A 20118-nucleotide genomic window follows, 5' to 3' on the forward strand; every position below is an offset into this window, starting at 1 on the left:
CAGCTCCTTGCCAGGATTTGTTATCTCTTGTCTTTCTGATGATAGCTATTCTAACTAATGTGAGGTGATATCTTATTGTGGTTTTAATTTGCATTTCCCTGATGAGCACTGAGTAATATATAGAATTGTTGAATCACTATATCGTACAACTGAAACTAATAGAACATTATATGTTAACTATACTGGAATTAAAATTAAGAACTGTATAAAAAAATTACCATTGACTAAACAATAGTAAAAAAATAAATCTGAAAACATATCAATTTTCAGAGGAAAAGAAATGATCAACAAGATGAAAGGACATCCTACAGAACTGAAAAAAAATTGCAAACCATACATTTGATAAGTAGTTAATATCATAAATATAGAAAGAATTTATACAATTCAATAACAAAGAAAAAACTAAATAATGGAATTAAACAATAAGCAAAAGTCCTGAATGGACATTTTCCCAAAGAACATATATGAATAGCTAGCAAGTAGAGGAAAAGGTGCTGGACATTACTAACCATCAGGGAAACAGGCTCACTCTTATTCCTATGCCAAGGCTCATATTAGATAGCACTTCTTCCAAAAGTCTTCCCTTACACACCCAAATGAGCTCATTCCTTCTGAGCCAAAGAACACATGTATTTATAATTTCCCACTTCTCATTGCATGAGATAATGACATTGCAACCAGCCCTGACAAGAAGCAGCAAAATGTCCTCAAGGTTAACTCTATTTACTTTGTTGATGAAATCATAAACTGGAAGTAAATCCTGATAATGGCAGCCAATGTGGAAAACACACAGTTCCTCAAAGGAACCAGCTATATTGATGGTAGATTCTGAAGTATGAATGAAAGGAACAGAGGACTCAGGGCAACATGTCTCCCACTGGGAGAATCTCTTTACCACCTGTTTTTGCTTATTTTGTCAAAAACACTTTCTTTTGGGCCATGTCCTTTGTCCTTCTTCACTCTGCATTCCTAGCCCTTGACATTCCATTCTCCATGTTAAAAAGTGGGGTAGGAGGCATCTGGGTGGCTCAGTCGGTTAAGCGGCTGACTCTTGATTTTGGCTCAGGTCACGATCTCGGGTGCTGGGATCCAGCCCCCCCTTTGGACTCCATGCTCAGTGGGATGAGGATTCTCTCCCCCAGTGCTTGAGGATTCTCTCCCTCTCCCCCTCCCCCTGCTTGTGTACTCTCTCTTTCTCTCCAAAATAAATAAATAAATCTTTTTTAAGAAAGTGGGATAGAAGCTTAGGCAGTGGGTAGGAGGAATTGGGGATTTTTAATTAGGGATTTAGAATAAGAATCCAGGCCTGGCATACTCAAGGAGCATCAGTGACAGGATGACCAGACTGCAGTGAGTCATGAATGAGATAAGAAGCCATTAGAATCTTTGCTTGGAGGAGCAACCTGATATAAATCATGTTTTAAAAGGATGGTTTCATTAGCATGTGGCAAATAGACTGTGGGGGTACCAAGACAAAGAGTTAAGATAGGAATATATTGCCAAAGTGCAGGCAGAGGACTGGTGGTGGTTTAGCCGAGAGTGGTAATGGTAGAAATGGGAAGGGGTTGTTGGTTTCTTTGTTGGATGTAGGGTGTAAGATAAAGGAGTCAAGGATGAATAAGATTTTTGACCTGAGCAACTGGAAGGATGGGGTTGCCATTTTCTGAGCTGGGAGAGACTATAGGAAAATGGGGATGGGTAAGTATGGAGGAAATCAATTCACAAAATCTGAAATTTAAATTTGGACATGTGAAGCTAAATCTTCAGTGGGGCTGTTAAATAGGTATCTGGGGATAGAAATCTAGAGTTCAGAGGAGAGATCAACACAGGAGATATAAATTTGATTTAACAATCTATAGATAGTATTTAAAGTTTTGAGCGTAGATGGGAACATGTGGGAATGAATGTAGATAGAGAAGAGAAGAGTTCCAAGGACTGGTCATGGGCCCTCCAGCACTTGGTGGATTGTATGATGAAGGGGACACAACAAAGGAGACTGAGAAGTAGTAGGCAGAGAATCAAGAGGAAGTGGCTCCTGGAAGACAAGTGAAGAAGTATCTCAAGGAGGGCATGGTCCTCTGGTTTCAATGCTGCTGATGGTTTGAGTGGTGAAAAGTGGTCATTAGATTTGACAACATGGAAGTCATCGGTGACCTCAACAAGAGCCATGTGTACACACACACACACACACACACACACACACACCACTCACAAAGTAAAACATGGAAAAAATCTTAACTACTAAGGAATTGGGGTGAAGGGAATATGGGATATCTTTTTATTATTGTAATTTTTCTGTAAGTCTGAAATTACTTTAAGATAAAAAGCAAAAAAAAGAGACAATGGTAAGAAAGAAAATGAAGACAGAGCACATCGGCAAGATTTTTGAAAATGAGGTCCATGGAGATGGAGCAATAGAGTGGTATGTGTGATTAAAGAAGTTTCTTTTTAAAGAATTATTTATTTGGGAGGGTCAGAGGGAGCAGGAGAGAGAAATTTAAGCAGACTCCGCTGACTCGGGGCTCAATCTCACAACCCTGAGATCATGACCTGAGCTGAAACCAACTGTGCCACCCAGGTGCCCTAAGGAAGTTTTTCTTAAAGATGGGAGAAATTGTATGTATGTATATATGTATGTATGTACATATATTGTATGCTGTTGGAAAAGATCTCATGAACAGGGCAATATTCATGATGCCAAAGAGAAAGCAGTTGTTAGAGGCGTGCCTGTGATTTTTTGAATTGTAAGGGGTTCCTACTAATTCCTCTCCCATCTCAAACAATCTATTCTACAACATTCCAAAGGGCATCTGGCCATTCACACCCTGCTTGGACACTCCAGGGAGTGGAAGCTTGTACCTCTCTTGTATATTTCCCAATGGCCTTATAGCAAATTCAAGCTTTGTTGCTTTTTAAAAAGAAAATAATGCAGACTGCGTCAAATCCAAATACCTCATAATCACGCAAAGTTGTGAAAGTCTCCCACTTTTCCTTTCAGTCCTACCCTATAGAGATTGTCACTGTTTGCAGTTTGATGTGTAGCTTCCGTATTTTTGACTAGATGTGTAAACACACACATATATAGCACAACAGCCTTTAAAATCATTTTACACGTAGTTTTCCCAACTTGCTCTCCGCCTCAGTTAATAGAGCATGAACGGCCCTTCAAATCAATACATAAAGATTTACTATGCTTTTTAATAGCTACATAGTACTTCATTTCGTGAATGTAACATAACTTTATATATTTCCCTTCCTTAGATAATGCTGCAGAGAACATTCTTGTATTTTCCCATACTTGTGCTAGTATTTCCATTTTGTTGTGTTTTGAAAGGCTTATTCATGGTATAATTGGTAGACTCCTTCTTCATGTTGAACTGAAATCTGTCCACCTGTGAATTTTTCTGTTGCTGCTACTCCTTTGATGTGGTTTTCTACTTCACTGTGAGCACGAGTCTAGGCTTATAAAAATGCGTGAATACAATTTCATTATGCATATATGTGTCTCTTTTCCTGGTAATCTTGAACTCACGTGTTTTCTTGCTTTATCCTTGAAGCAAGTACGATGCAATTAAAACTTGAGTTAACTTTGTTAATAACTGAATTACTTGGTGCTTTCATAGGAGACTGTGGTTTTGTGCATCTTTTCACATTGCTTCAGTTCTGTTTCTTGGCCTGGGAGATGCCCACCAAATCTGTGCGTTCTGTGGTAGAGCAAGGTCAATTTTACGTTGTCATTAAGTTGATTGTGAAGACAGTGTAGAGGAGTTTTGTGGGAAAAAAATCAAGAGAAATGTCTCCATATATGTGTAAGCTCTGTGCCTCTGAAACTGGTGTTTGAATCCTCAGGAATATTTCCTATCATGTTAAGTTGGAAGCAATGAGAAAGGAAAGCAGGGCATATAAATAAATGAGACGGAGAACTGCCTGTAAGAAGTAGGCTCTGTTGTACTTTTATTTTTTTTTCAGCCTGGAAAATTAATGTAATTTTCTTTATTTTATTTTAAAAATATACTTGGGTATCTTTATCATTTCCATTTTTTGAAAACCAAATTCATTATTTTCAGCTATTGTTTTAATTTTTTATTGTGGTAAGAACACTTAACATGAGATCTACCTACTTAAAAAACTTTTGAGTGTACAATACGGTATTGCTAACTGTAGGCATTATGTTGTGCAGCCCATCTCTAGAACTTACTCCTCTTGCATAACTGAGACATTATATCCATTGAACGACATCTCATTTCCCCCTCCTCGCCCCTGGCAACTACCATTCGACCCTGCTTCTGTGACTGACTATGCGGTCATCTCGTATTGTGCAGTCATGCAGTATTTGTCCTTCTGTGACCGGCTTATTTCACTTAGCACTCGCCCGTTCACTGTGGCGCTATTCACAATAGCCAGGATACGGGAACAACCTAAATGCCCATCAAAGCACGAATGGATTAAGAAAATGTGGTGTAGCCGCCCAACAGAATATTATTCAGCCTCCCCCAAAGAAGGAAATCCTGCCGTATGCGACAACATGAATCCACCTGGAGGACATTATGAGAAGTGAAATAAGCTTGCCCTACTTTTACTCGAAGAATTCATGGGTCTCTAAATATGACTTCTTTGATCCCCAGAGCATATCCAGAAAGAGACACATGGAAGAGCTCATGTTGTGAATCCTCTTGTGAAAGACATTCTCTGAGAGGGTGATTAGTTGTTGGTTCTTTTTGTGCTTTTAATTCCTGATAGAGGAAATCAGTTTCTAGAATGCCACTGTCTCTCAGTAGCTAGCATCCTTTTGACAGGTAATAAAACTAGGAGGACAATACAGAGGCGTAGGTCCTATAATTCACATCTCAAACACAAGCATTTAAAAGCAGAATTTCCATTATGGTTTTTTGATGTCAGTGTCAACGATGCCTCCAGAATTTCTCCACAGGAGGAGCAGGAATCAAAGAGCCAGGATGGCTGGGGGCCTGAGCCGGGAGAGTGTTGGCACAGCACGCACTCGGCTTACGGTGGCTTGGGCAGCCCTGGTGTGGCCCCGGGAGACCATGGGATAAAGTGTGGGGGCCATTCGCCTTTCGGTCTGTTCTTTGGTGCACCACCCAAGTTAACAGTTGTCACCAAACCTACTGACGGGAAATACATTGGGCCCAAGGACAGACCTGGCTGAATGTCACATCGGTATCTTCTTTTTGATATAATTAAACATGTCACATATAGTCTAAATAAGTTTCCCTTTCCCCAGAGTCATAAGGTGATGATATAAAGTAAACATCATCTTTACCAGCCTTCATACCTAAAAAGTGTGACAGTCAAGACACATTCATTGTGACAGCTGGAGCTCTTACCTTCTGCTTATGCATAAAGCTGCCTACTGTACTTTTATTTTTTTAAGATTTTATTTATCCATTTGACGAGAGAGAGAGACAGAGAGAGAGCACAAGCAGGGGGAGCAGCAGAGGGGGAGGGAGAAGCAGGCTCCCCGCTGAGCAGGGAGCCCCATGTGGGCCTCGATTCCAGGATCCCGGGATCATGACCTGAGCCGAAGGCAGATGCTCAACTGACTGAGCCACCCAGGCGCCCCCTACTGTACTTTTCTGTTCATTTCAAGTATGTACCAGACTCTCACCATGCATTTCCACTTGATGTTTCTTTTTATTTTTTTTTTAAAGATTTTACTTATTTATTTGAGAGAGAGAGCATGAGTGGTGGGGAGCAGCAGAGGGAGAGGGAGAAGCAGACTCCCTGCTAAGCAGGGAGCCCGACTCGGGGCTCGATCCCAGGACTCTGGGATCATGCACGACCTGAGTCAAAGGCAGACACCCAATGGACTGAACCACCTAGGCGCTCCTCCACTTGGTGTTTCTAAAGTTCATGAACACTGAAGGCTAATTAACTCTAATTAGAATCTTCCCTTTGGCTGCATGCCCAAGGATGCATGGCTTGTATATTTTAGTATATTTGGAATTTTAAGGTTTATACCTCATGAGTATTGTTTGGCTTTTTTATTTCATTTTCTTTATGGTCCCTATCCCAGGGGATTTCAACAAAGGGGTAGCATTGGCTTTAGAAGAAGATAGTTATCTGTTCATGTGAGATGACAGGATACTGGGGTGGTCTAGGACCAATCACTGGTTCAAAAACATTAATTGAACATTTTCTATGTGCCGGGCATTGGGCCTGATGCTCAGGATGAATCGATGCCCAAAGTCTAATAGAGAACCAGAATGTGGTGGGGCACTAAGAACTAGATCTTTATGAATTAAAGTTAAGATGACAGGAAGCCTATAGCGGAGTAAGCTGGAAAAACACGTAGGGCCAGACTGTGAAGGGACATTAGCGCTAAGCTAAAGGGCTTCAGCTGGAGGCTGTCAGTGATTTCCAAAGTGTGGCCCCCTACCAGCTCTATCAGCCTCACCTAGGAAGCTATTAAAAATGCAAGTTCTTGGGCCCCACCTAGACCTAATGAATCAGTAACTCTTAGGGTGGAGGCCAGTAATCCTTGTTTTCACAAACTCTACAGATATTTTTAATATATACCAAAGTTTAAGAACCATTGCTCTGGTGACAGAAAACCCTTGGAAGGGTTTATTTTAAAAACCCAGTTTTATGGCGACATAATTCACACATCATACAAGTCACCTGTTTAAAGTATACAAGTCAATGATGTTTAGTATTTTCACAGATATGTGCAACTATCAACACCACCTAATTTTAGGACATTGTCATTGCCCCCAAAAGAAACTCCTTATCCATAATAGTCACCCAACCTCTAGTCACTGGCGACCACTTATCTACTTCTTGTCTCCATGGATTTGCCAATTCTGGACATTTCATATAAACAGAATCACACAACACGTAGTCTTTCATGGCTGGTATCTTTCACTTAGCAGTGTTGTCAAGGGTCATCCATGTGGATGGGGATGAAGGAGGGCACTTGTGGTGATGAGCACTGGGTGTTGTATGTAGTGTTGAATCACTAAAACTAATATTACACTGTAGTTTAACTAACTGGAAGTTAAATAAAAACTTTTTAAAAAAAAGGGGGGGTCATCCATGTTGTATTAGAACTTTCTTTGTATGGCCAAATAGTATTCCATTGTAGAGATACACCACATTTTGTTTATCCATCTGTTCACTGATAAACGTTTGGGTTGTTTCTACTTTTTGGCTATCATAAATACTGCTGTTATGAACATCCATGTGTAAGTTTTGTGTGAACACATGTTTTTATTTGTCTTGGGTATACACCTTGTCCTTTTTAAGGACAGGAGTGACCTGCTCAGCTGAGGGTTTCAGTACATGACAGCTTGGGGCAGTGCTTCTCATTCCTCTGCCTCCACACCATGCCCATGTCCAGAACACTCCATCATCAACTGTACTCTCATGATTCCCTTTTTAGATAGTAGTGTGGGGGTAAGAGGTGGGCTGTACACTTGGAAATATGCTCTTCCTTACATGCTAGCATCTTTCTCTTGTCCCACAATTGAGAATCTTGCTAGAGATGGATATGAGCAGAAATAAAGACGTGAATTAAACTATTATAACAATTTAGGCCATGGGTGAGGTGAATTGGAACCAGGGCAAGTTTAGAAGGGATGACTTGTTGATTCTGAACTATTATCCTTAGTATCTCATAATCTTCTTCTACCAGTCTCCAACTATACTGCAAAGGCAAAGTAATATAGAGAGCAACCTTCTCTTTGGTGTGAAATATTATTTTTGTTTTCTTTTTTAAGATTTTATTTATTTCTTTGAGACAAAGAGAGAGAGAGCAAGAGAGCACAAGTGGGGAGGAGGGTCAGAGGGAGAGAGAGCAGCAGACTCCCTGCAGAGCAGGGAGCCCGATGTGGGGCTCAATCCCAGGACCTGGAGATCATGACTTGGGCCGAAGGCAGATGCTTAACCAACTAAGCCACTCAGGTGCCCCGAAATATTATTTTTCAACACTGATCCTCTGCTGAAGGGAGAAAAGCTGCAGAAAAGCACAGCTTCTCAAACTTTTTCTGCAAAACCAAAAGCCACCCTGAGCACGGCTCGTGGCCCCCTCATTTTAACGTTAGCATTTTCACTTTGTGACACTTGAAATACAAATGATTTCTGAGACGAATTATTTTTTGGTAGTTTAATGCAAGATTGCCATGTGTTGTGGTCCGGTCTGCTAAAAGTGGGAGAAATGAGAACATTGGTGTCTGGTTAGTTTCCTGTGGCTTTTGTAGCAAATTATCACATTCATGCCTTAATGCAACACCAATGTATTCTTTTGCAGCTCTGGAGCCCAGAGGTCTAAAATGAAGCTCATCGGGCAAAAACCAAAACCTTGACAGGGAGTCTAGGGGATAAACCATTTCCTTGCCCTTCCAGTATCTAGAGCCACACTACTGTGTTCCTTGGCTCATGGCCCCTTCCTCTGTCTGCAAAGCCAGTGATATGCGTGTTTTCTCTCTGACTCTGCTCTGTTCTGTTTCTGTCACATGCCTTTCTTCTCTTCTGTCTACCAAGTCTCCCTTTGCCTCCCTCTTATAAGGATATTTATGCTTGCGTTTAGGACCCACGCATATAATCCAGCATAATCTCCCCACTGGAGAGCCTCAACTTAATCACATCTGCCTAAACTTTTTTTTTTCCTATATGACATTCTCAGGCTCTGGGCATTAGGACCTGCATATCTTTGGGCGCCATTATTCAGTCTGCCCTGTATCAAATCAGCAGAAAAGAGGCTTTGCCCTTTTCACTACTTCTGGATCCATTCTTGTGCATTAATGAACTGATTTATGGAAAAGAGAAGCGTACTTGGAAAAGCATACATTTCGTGGCATCCTTTTGCTGGGCAGACTTAGACACTTGTACCATCGTGCTAGGAGGCCCCGAAGCAGGAGGCCCCGGGTCCTGCTGCTGTGGCCACACAGCTCAGCAACTCCTGCTGTCCCCACACCTTGTGAAGTGGCCGGGAAGCAGCTCCGGACGCCAGGCCAGACACCTTGCTTCTAAGCGCCTCCTTCAGCTGCCCCACATCATGAAATCTCTCCCAGCACTTCCACACATCTCTGTTATCTCTTTTCCATATTGATCTCCAAATGCTGATCATGGAATTGGCCTTATATTAACCAGAGAGGCACATATTCGCCTGTGTGTGTATGTGTGTGTCGGCGTGGGGGTGGGGGGCTGTAAGCCTAAATAAGACAGAGTTTAGTGTGCATAGTGTCTAGACGACTTCTACCAAAAAGGTGGCCAGCTTCCACATCCACTCCATTTAGCTCAGTTTGATAAGCAGTGCCCTGAAATAGGTAACTCAGGACATAGAAAGACAAATAAGATGAAGTGCCTCTACTTTGAGAATTTCAGTAGGACAGAAAGACGTGCACAACCAAACCCATGAGGAGACATACACCACACGAGAGGTGTGGGCTGATACGGGGGTATTACTCGTGGTTGGGGTGAGCTTGGGTCAGGCAAGACTCCTTGGATGTGTCTGATGGGCTAGAACTGGCCCACAGATGGGATGAGGGTGTTCGGGGAGGACACAGAAGGTCAGGACACAAAGAGAATTCCAAGCCAGGGAGCTGGGAGATGAGTCAGAGAGGGAAAGGCAGAAAGCAAAGCAGGCTTGCATGAGTAGAATTTCTGTATTTGATGGATTTGGTTCTGAAATTGCTAGCAGGTGGAAAGTTCTGGAAAGTAGATATAAAGTTAGGCCCAGAGCATAGAGACTTGGGTGAGACTGGAGATTAGAGAAGTGGAGATTATCCTCAGAAGGTCACCACCGATGCCATGGATTGGACAGTATTACAGAGGATATTACCAAAACAAAAGGACGGACCATGGCAGACTACTTGAGGGCACAGAGGGCACCGAGAAAGTCACTAGAGAAGTAAAAAAAGCACAAAGTGACAATGGCAGGAGGGAAACCAGGAGCCTGCACTGGGCAGGTGACCAGCAAAGGGAGCATTCCGGAGTTCCCTGTCTCTAGCAGAGGCAACTGCCATAAAGCTGACCTTGTCTCTTTGTATCTATCCTTTGTGCTGCAAGTATATCCAAATGCCATGCAAGATTGTCATGAAACGTGGCAGGTTTGACAGAAGGCTATTTGGGCAGAAAAAGTTAACGTGTACAACTGAGTTGAGCTGGCGAAGCCCATTGAAGCCATGATGGTCTTTGCACTATGACCTATCAATGCATTTAATTCTAACGTTTATACTAAGAACAACTTTATTATTGGAAAATAGGACCAGATTCTGCAATCAGATAGAAGATCATAACAGCAAGCACATGTGTCCATGAAGCAATCAAACAGTCCAGTTAAGTGGCTTGACCATTGCTGAGATTATTTGTAAATCTTCACGTGCTAATTGTTCAACCATGTTCATATCTGCTTACAGATATAAACCGAAAAATGGAAGCAGAGACTAAAAGTTTAAGGAAAATGATTGGGGGAAAATAAGCCCAAATTGAGCACATTTGGCCGTGACTGTGGTGAGCTGAACAAGGCCAATTCCAACATTTAGATGTGTCCGATTCTTTCTAGTGACTATCAGTTACCTCTAAAGATTAGAAGTTGGTAGAAGTTACTTGCTTCCTCCTAGGCAACCTTGCTATCAGGTGTTATGTTTTAATTAAAGCAAATTTCAGACAGAATTCTGCCTGATGTTCAGCTATTCATTAACAAGAAGGCACAAAAACATGCACTAAAGCATGGTCCAAGTTCCAATTTTCTGGGTTTTTTTTAAAGCACTTTAACAAGCACATTGCATAAAATGATTTCTCTGAGACAAATACAACAATATCCTCATGATTGAACCAATTAACCTTTTAGTCAGATCAGTGAAGGGACTCTTCATGATGGGTTGAGGGGAGGAGGCACCTGTTCTGAATGAGTTCTAGAATTAGGGTGCTCTAATAAAAGTACTTGGCTGACTCTATAAAAGGGGGTGAAGTACCTGTATGACATTTCTAACTATGACAGTTCTTGAATACCTCTTATTTCCCCAAGTATAAGTTGTTCCTATCATCCCTCTGGAGCAAATTCAGATGGTAAGAGTTGAGGCATAGGTCTTTGAAGTATGGACCACTGATCACAGTATTTCACATGTTACCTCAGCATCCCTAGAGCATAAACTAAATTGCATATACACATCTTCATGATACTGTCTAAACTAAAGCATATGAAGGTAAATTACGGAAAATATAACAATTATCTTACTTTTTGCATGCATAGGGAAAAAGCCAATGTGGCAGATTGAATAATGCCCCCAAAGATGTTCATGTCCTAATCCCTAGAGTCCGTGAATATTGCCTTCTATAGCAGAAGAAACTCTGCAGATCTGATTAAGTTAAGCATTTTGAGATGGAGACGTTATTCTGGATTATCTGGTTGGGCCCGGAGCATGATCATGAGCGTCCTTCTAAGAGGGGGGCAGAAGGAGAAGAGAGTATGGAAGAGGTGATGTTATGGTAGAAACAGGGATGGAGTGGAGGAAGATGGAGGAAGGGGCCCCAAGCCAAAGAATACAGGTGACTACTAGAAGCTGAAAAAGTCAAGGAAACAGATACTCCCCTCGGAGGCTCCAGGGAAAACCAGCCCTGCCAATACCTTGACTTTCGCCCAATGAAACAGATTTTGTACTTCTGATTTCCAGAACAGTAAGAGAAAAAATTTATGTTGTTTTAAGCCACTAAATTTGTGGTAATTCATCACAGTGGCAATAGGAAATGAATATAGCCATCAATATTAATGTCAGCAGCATTTTGGTCCAGCTCATGGAAGTTTCCATTGGAGCCGTTCTAAAAACCCTTGGCGTACATGGCTGACACTTCTTAGGTTATTAAAAAAGACCCTGTGTTGCGGGCCATGGAGAGGAGGAAAGGAAAAAATGGGGCAGGTTTTAAACCATTTTTAGGAACAGACTCAAAATCAGTCCCTGAATCTGTAAAAAGTAAACCATTTCTCTGCCTCTCACTGGGCACAATGGGACTGGATCACCATTTGAATGAAAATCAAGTATAATGAAGCCACATTGTTCCATTTAAGCCCATTAGGATTGTATTCTGGCCAGGTACCAGGTGAGCCTGGGCTACACTCCAGCGGAAGTCTCGCCCACTAACACATAACTTATGCATTGATTCTATTCCCAACCGAATGGGCTACTTTAACTGAACAAGCATTATGGCACCTTAGCCCACGTTAGAAAAGGCTAACATCAAAATGGGACATTAAGTTAGAGGAATTCAAGTCCACAAAGGAAAGGATTTTTAGAAACTGGAGGCTCTTGATTTTCAGGCTAGAGATGGAGAAACTGCTTGGCTTCTACTCTGAGCCAAGACAGAACTGAGGAAAGAAAGTCAGCAGAGTCTTTGGAGGAACTGCCTTTGGAGAGAATTACTGTTGAAAGCTTTGCTCTGAAATCAAATACAATTGGAGGAGTTGGGGAAGGATTGCAAAAGCCTCGGTTTTATCATTTACATACTTGCCCTCAGGTTATTCTAGCAATTTCCTAAGACTATGTCTAGCTCTCTCATTACCTGGCTCAGTCCTGTGCACATAGGCACACCCTCAATGGCAGTTGCTAGTTATACCAGGAGAATGTGATGATGGGAACTCAGGAGGAAGGGGACAGGTGCCAAAATGCCAGAGCATTGCGTTGTTCTAGGGTTCTCTGGATAAACACCTTCTATCTACATGGACAATTATATGTACTCCATAGGCCACCAGGAAAATACCATTTTCCTTCTAAAGTGAATTAGCTGTGTCCATGAAGCCTAAGAAAATAATCCCTTTCAATACAGAAGGGTTCCTGGATTTGAGGCCAAATACTTAGAAAACTATTCAGGCAGGTCACCATGGCTTGCTAACTCTGCCATTTACCCACTAAGTCAACATCTTAATACAGCACTGGCTTCTTTTTTCGAGCTGCTTTTCATTCGAAGGCCTGCTTCAATAATCTTGTACTCCCTACCTTCAAAATTTATATTCTCTTATATGACAGTAAAATTATCAACATCAGAAAATTATCATTGCTACACTGTTTACTCTATAGACCCTATTCATTTTGCTAAGTGTTCTATTAATTCTTTTTACTTTTTAAAATACTTTTTTTATTCTTTAGTAAGAGAGTATTTATATACAGAAAAATTCACCCTTTTAAGTGTATAGTGTTAGGAGTTCCAGCAAATGCATAGAGACCTCTAATGGTCTGGGCTAAGGAAGATTTCCTGACCCTTCCTCAGTAGTGGGACATCTCCTTTCCCAAGTAGTGGGACATCTCGAAAGGTCTGGGATCCATGCCTGCAAGTTTTATTCTGTTTCCTTTCCCCAGCTCTCATGGGTCATCTGTGCCCTAAAGCTGACAGTGTTTGCTGTACATTTCTAGCAGCTTAAGATTTTTGTCCTATAGGAGGCTTTGTGCCTTTCGCTGGGGGATTAGCTACTTCCCTCCCCTGGACCTAAACCACTGGGGAAGCTTTGGGACTTGCCCTGTCCCCAGCCTCTCTTATGAGCACTGGTGAGGTCCCCAAAGGGCCCGTGAGTGGGTATAAATTCCCCTGTGTCTGAAGTTCTCAGGGGTCCTGTCCTCTCACACAAGCCCACACTCAGCCTTTAGCAATTAAGAATTTTAGCTGAATTCTTCTTACCAGCTTGTACGACATCCAGTGTTTCCAGCAAGTCAGTAAGTGCCCATGTCCTGTCTCTCCTTAGAGGATCCTTTGTTTCCTTAGATTTTGAGTCACGTGGTTGTCCTGTGACCGCAGTTCTATGATGCGCTCAAAAAAAAGTTGGGCTTTCATAGAATGGTTAGCATTTTTTGTTGTGGATTTAAGAATAAAAGCAGCCTTTTCTAGTTTCTATACCCTAAAGGGAAGGCAGAAGTCCATTTTATAGTTCTGGATCATCTGTGAATTTGATTTCTTTCCTTACTATACTGTAACTATCTGAAAAATGAAAATAATCACATCTGCAGCAGGATGGATCTAAGGGGAGATATAGTGGTTGAGAAGCTGGGTTTGAAATTTGGATTTAATTATACCTTCAGATAGACAGGTTCTCTCCTGCAGCTGCTTCTGACCCAGGCTGAAATAATTGTCTCCTCTTCCTGACACTTGCAAGGAAAAAAGTATAATTGGGTAGCATTCACCTCTGCAAAATTAAGGAGTTTGCTCGCTATTAGTCAGATAGCGCACCCTGAAAGTTGTAGGAAGACTTCCAAGTATTTTGAAGGGAAACTGACAATTAAAAAGAAAAAAAAAAAGGCTTTTGTAAAGGGAAACGCAGCTGCCTGGAATGGCTACAGTGCGAACAATTATATAGAAAATGTCTATAATGTGAAATGATGCAAAATAAATTCCTGCCCAAGGAGCTGATCCTAACAGGCTAAGTGGCTACTTTGAGGTTTTCCCCTCAGGGCACAGCAGTGAAGCCATGGTAGATTTTAAGTTTGCTAGGAAATTTGTTAATTTCTTAAAGGAAGCTAGTTAGTCACAAACATTTATTCGACATCTATATTAGCTGTTGTAGGATCCAAAAGGTTGTAAAAGAAATAATTATTCTGAATAATTGTCAGAACGGTGTCAAGTTCTTTCTGGACCTACTTTGTCTGAGGGGACAATTCTCAGGGACAATTCACCATCACACCCCAGGCCCAGCTGCTCTGTTTGTCACTCCGTTCTGTCCTGTGGGTGGGGACAAAGCCAGCGATACAGCCCCTCCTAGTGCTCTCTTATGAACCTTTACTCCCCTTTCACCTGGCTGCAAAACCTCCTGACCCCCCAACTCAGGTCCCAGGGGTCTCAAGAATCTCCCTGACAACCTCACACCACCTTTCAACCTGGTCAAATAAAGATGTCCTACTTCACCTCTGAAAAAAACTAAAAAACCCAAAAACAAAAAACCCCTGAGAAAACGAATTTACACCAAAGTGTCATTTACTGACACATCTTTCTTAAGAGGACACCTTTCTTATAATTTATGTTTTTTATTTTCTTTTTAATTAGAACAGAGAATGGCCAGTTCTCAGGCAGGTATCTCCCAGGTATCACCCTTCCTGTGACTCTGTGAGCTAGCCCCCAGTCTGTATATAGACAGACCCCTCCAGCCTTCATATCCTAGATGAGGCTGCACACCCACTCTCAGAGCATGGTTTTCAGCAAGTGTAATGAGGTTGGTCTGTGTTCCACATACTCCTGTCTATCCCTCTTCACACCTATGTTAGCTGGGCCATCTTTGGAAACAGAACAGATTTTTTTCTCCTCTCCTTTCTCCTGCTTGAATCTCTAGCTTGGAATTTGCATGTTGATGTACTGTCTCCGGCATATTTCACTGGCACCAATCCCTATCCAAGGTTCTGGGGCTTTCTGTACCACTGTGTTTCCTGGTGGGAAAAGACTGTTCTCTCTTGACTGTGAACTGAATAGAGAAGACCAGTGATCCCTGCCTGTCTCCTATCACCGCTGAAGCAAATAATAGAGGGGGCACTTTTTCAGGGGTGAGTGACCTCAGATAGGCCAGAGACATCCATGCACAACACTGCATAAACCTTGACCGTGGGCCCACTGTACCACGGCACTGTGCTTGGCTCAAGAGTTACCAAGGTGAAAAGACCATCAGCAAATGAGTTCTCTGCAATCTGACCTTTGTAAGGAACTTGGTCTGAGTCCTCTAGAGCCGAACTGAGGAGGCAAAAAACTGTAACCCCATACTTGCCTTCCATTTAGAAATACAACATGGCAGAAATGAAAAGGACCTAAAATTCAGCTAAGTCAACCCACTGAGAGGGGCTATTGATGGATGCAAGAGTTGAGCACTTCATTTCAACAGGAGTCTCCAATTATATTCATCCTATGTTGTACCCTTCTGTGTAAGATTTGTTTTAATGAAAATTTCCCTCCTAGGGATGTGTGCAAGTGTGCAAAGATATATAAGAGAATCTTCTCTGAAGCATTATTTGTAATCAGCAAATATTGGAAACAACCTAAATGTCCATCACTAGGATAATGGATAAATTATAGTCTAGTTATTTAATGGCATAATGTACAGCAGAGAAAATGAACTAGAACTATGTATATGCACACAGATATATTTCAAATAGATAATGCTGAGATTTAAAATACAAATTGGATACATAGATATATCACTTATTTGAAGTTTAAACTATTAAATACTGTCCATTATCTTAGACTATATATGTGTAGTTAAAGCATAAAAACATGAATATGAGTGATGCATGTCAATTTCAGAGATTTCCCCTCTTCTTAGGGGAAGGGGATTGAGTATATCAGGGGTTACAGGGGTATCTGCACCATTTCATTTTTTTAATATGGTGGTATATAGGTGAGTGTTCGTCTTTCAGTATAAATTTTATGTGTCTGAAATATTTCATTTTAATACTTTTAAAAAGAAAGGGTTCTGCTGATTTTAAAAAGGTTTGAAATCCAATGAACTAGGAAGGGGTGGCTGAGGAATGCTGATACTCAAAGTTACAACAGTCTCCAAGCAGGCCTCTGTGACCCCCCCCAAGGCTATCCTTCAAAAGCCCATCCTGCCTTCTGGAACAGTGGCTCTCAAGCCCTAGCAGGCTTATGGCAAAATGCATATTTTACCCCGATCCCCATCTCGGATTCTCATTTCGTTGTCTGAGGTTTTCATTAAGCATACCAGTGATTCTAGTAGGTGTGGTCAGGGTACCTTTGAGAAAGATGTTCAAGGTAAGCAAATGAAATCTCAGTAGCTCATGGGTCTACAAACCTTTGCCACAGACTTGTTGCTAACAATGATTTAGAGTTAAGCCATGTCAGAACTATGACTTTGTATACTCAACAGGGATTATTTCTGTTTCCCACTCAACATAATGAAAGCCCTTTAAATCAGTGTGGTTTTGGGGGCAGGGGTCGGGGAGCAGGAGAAAAAGTTAAGGTAAAGGAGGGGGCAGTTAAAAACAATGCAATGAAAACATTTTTATTTTCTGAATTAAGGAGGTACTAAATAAATAGATTCATGGTACCAATTAGCAGGACTGGAACTAACAGTATATGGTAATTATATAAACAGTTCCTTGGCATTCATTTGGGGACAGATGCTGTTATATCCCCTTTTCCTCCTTTATTAAGACAACACATGTTTTTAGCATATCAAAAATACAGAAAAATGTAGAGAAGATTATAAAAATCACCATTAATATCACAACTGAAATAACAGCTGCTTGTTATTTGTGAACTGGTTGACATAATGTTCACAGTTTGAAAATTGGCCAAGGTGGGAGTAATTACACCACAGAAATAGGCAAATGCTGTAAACCAGCTCCTTACTTCTACCCCAGATTCAGAAGTTCAACTTTTACTAGCAAAGCAATGAGCCCATCTGACATATACATTTCCCCCCAAATTTAGATAATGCTACAATGTAGTTTTGGGATTGCAAGTGTATATCTGACAAAGAATTTTCTGAGTTATCTTGGGAAATTAATGGGCTGATCCCTTTTTCATATTGTGTAGGGGGAGCAAGGACCCCAAGGCTTTCCAGGGCCAAAGGGCTTGACAGGCCGTGGCCTCCCTGGCCAGAAGGTAAGTTATTTTCGGACCTCAGAAAGATGCTTAGGTTTAGGATCTCAATAGCTTCACGTGAGCTTTGGGAGAGCTCTCATATCCTTATAGCCCTTGGAGGAAAAAAATCCATTTGGAAGCAAATCCTTATGGATTTCCTTTCCTAACTATAAACATGCTTAATTTATAAATCTTGTTTTCTTCATCCTTGAAAGCCAGCTGCTAAAGGAGTGAATCCTTACAACATACCCTGTAAAAGACACCAGATAACTGCTCTAAAATTTTATAATAGTTGAACTTCCTGAAGACAGTGAGCTGTTCTGATCGTATCTCAAGGTCTCCTCACCTTGAGATCTCTGGTTCATCATGAATTAGATCATGGTACCTGGGGGGAATGTAAATATAATGACCCCTATTTTTTTTCCCGTAGTATATTTGTGTCAACCAGAACCACAGATCTTCAAGAGATACCACTGGGAAATTAATTAAATTTTAGAGTTTTTCTTATTTGGCTTCAATATTTACATTCTAAACTTCTCTTTTCACTATATTCTAAAGGGAGAGCATGGAGAACAGGGTGCTATGGGAAAGAAAGGCGGTAAAGGGGAAATTGGAGAGCCCGGATCCCCAGGAAGACAGGCAAGGAGTGATTTTTAAAGTCTTACTGTAATTTTATACATTAACTACTTCCAACCTATATTGACTGTTACTCTTCTTCCCCTAAGTAGGGGTTACAAGGACCAAAGGGAGACGTAGGACTTACAGTGAGTATCCATCCTAGAGGGTAATTGAGAGTTTGTGCTTGCAAAATTATTCCATTCATGTTTTAGCTTCAGAAGAATGAATTCTTTTGACACAGAGTTCCAGCTGCTATTTAATGATAGCACTGCTACAAGCCCAGTGTTGACTTAGATGCATGAGGTAATTGATCTGAGCATGAGTGAGAAAGAACACCAGGCAGCCCTCACCCAGCCTTGTGGTGGTGTGTGACACTCCCCTGTGACCCCTGGCAGACAGGGTAACAAGGAGGTGAACTGTTTAAACAAGCGAAATGTCCAAATGACTTCTACTTTACACGATCCTTCACATTTCCAAATGGGGCATTCGGTTTCCTTGAAGTAGATCCTTTAGGAAGTGCTCTGAGGAGAATAGCCATCACAAAATGGAGATTACTTGAATGTACTAATTCACTTATTCAACAAAACTTGTGAGGCATTGGCAAACTTTTCCCTATGCTCCCTACACTGTTGCAAACAAAAAGCTGAAACTCTTCAAAGTCTCACAGGGTAGGAAAGTTCTAGAATTTCTATAGCAAAGTCTATTTCTTCCTTTCTCGTTGGAAGGCACTACATCTTCTGGAGTGGAGAAGCAATGGGAACCTTCTCTTTTATCCTCCTTCAGATTTTTCAGTAGGTCATGGTCTGGGGATGCTGACCCTATGTGCTGTGCTAAGCAAATCCAGGCGTAAGGGGTGGGAGTTCAGGTGGTGAAGGTGAGACATGAGAGCTGAGCATGTGACAAACAGAACACACACTTTTTTATGGCCTGTTTGCCTTTTCCTCTTCGTTCTTCCTCACCACAAGTCAGATAGCCCCAGATGCCTATGGCATATGAAAGAGCTACATACACATCAATTCCTCCCCCAAAGTAGCAGGAAGAGTATCTGTAAAATGCCCAGAGGAACAATCCCCATAGGTTTATACCCTCCCTCCTATCCCAGTATGTGGAGAGGGCCTGCCTTCCTTCATCCATTCATCTGTTCACTCATTTCACCAACATTTATTGGGTACGTATTCTGGGTCAGGCTCTGAGATAGGCAGGGGAGCAGTAGAGATTAAGAGACTGTGTCTGTGGACTCAAGGAGCTCATAGCCCATTAGAAAGAAAGACAAGCAAAGGATGTTCACCTGTCATTTGATAAATGCTATGATAGGCGTAGATAATGTGGATCGAGAGCAGACAAAAGGATGTCCGATGATGTTTGGGCCCACATTAGGCTTTCATTGCTTGAGCAGAAGATTTTTAACCAAGAGGCAGAGATCTTAGAAATGAGGATGTCATTCTACTGACCTTGGCTTTCTAGATTCTAGAAGAGGGACTAGCAGGGAAGGATGACTGAAGGAAGAGCGAATTTGCCTGCAATGAGAATCTAGTCTGTGACTGGTCCTGCGTTAGGCTCCTTCACCTCCGGTGCTCCTTCACCTTACCTAGTACTGCAGGGTGCCCGAGGGCTCATGTTTTAGAGCCCCCACACAGGACCTATAGTGCTTCTTCAGCCGCACCCCTTCCCCTGGGTGAGAGTCCTCAGAGTCGAGGGGAGTGAGCACCCTGAGCACACGCCCGCTATATTCTACACACTGGATACACAGGATCCCCAAATTGCCTGCCTAAACGGCCAATTTAGAAAGCTGACAGCACTGGCCTGTATGCATGGGTCCCCCCAGAGGGTGGGCAAGGGGCAAGTGTTCTCGGGAAATTTGGACAGAGCTCAGAACTAAAGACTTCACGCCATGAATGCTGGCCCAAGCCCCGTGCAGTGTAGAAATGGTGGGGACGGGGTGCAACAAGAAGGGGACAGGCCGCAGACCACAGC

The 20118-nt window shown here is 41.8% G+C and overlaps 1 protein-coding gene across 1 annotated transcript in view; it reads left to right on the forward strand.

Annotated features, from left to right (window-relative positions):
- Nucleotides 1-20118, forward strand: part of COL28A1 (collagen type XXVIII alpha 1 chain) — a 157833-nt gene that overhangs the window by 114838 nt on the left and 22877 nt on the right. Inside the window, exons 28-30 of the mRNA XM_032401237.1 lie at nucleotides 17479-17547; nucleotides 18085-18165; nucleotides 18255-18290. Of these exons, the coding sequence (XP_032257128.1) occupies nucleotides 17479-17547; nucleotides 18085-18165; nucleotides 18255-18290 (186 nt within the window). The remainder of the gene's footprint in view (nucleotides 1-17478; nucleotides 17548-18084; nucleotides 18166-18254; nucleotides 18291-20118) is intronic.

The sequence above is a fragment of the Phoca vitulina genome, unplaced genomic scaffold (genome assembly GCF_004348235.1).
Source record: "Phoca vitulina isolate PV1807 unplaced genomic scaffold, GSC_HSeal_1.0 scaffold4, whole genome shotgun sequence".
In the NCBI taxonomy this organism is placed as follows: Eukaryota; Metazoa; Chordata; class Mammalia; order Carnivora; family Phocidae; genus Phoca; species Phoca vitulina.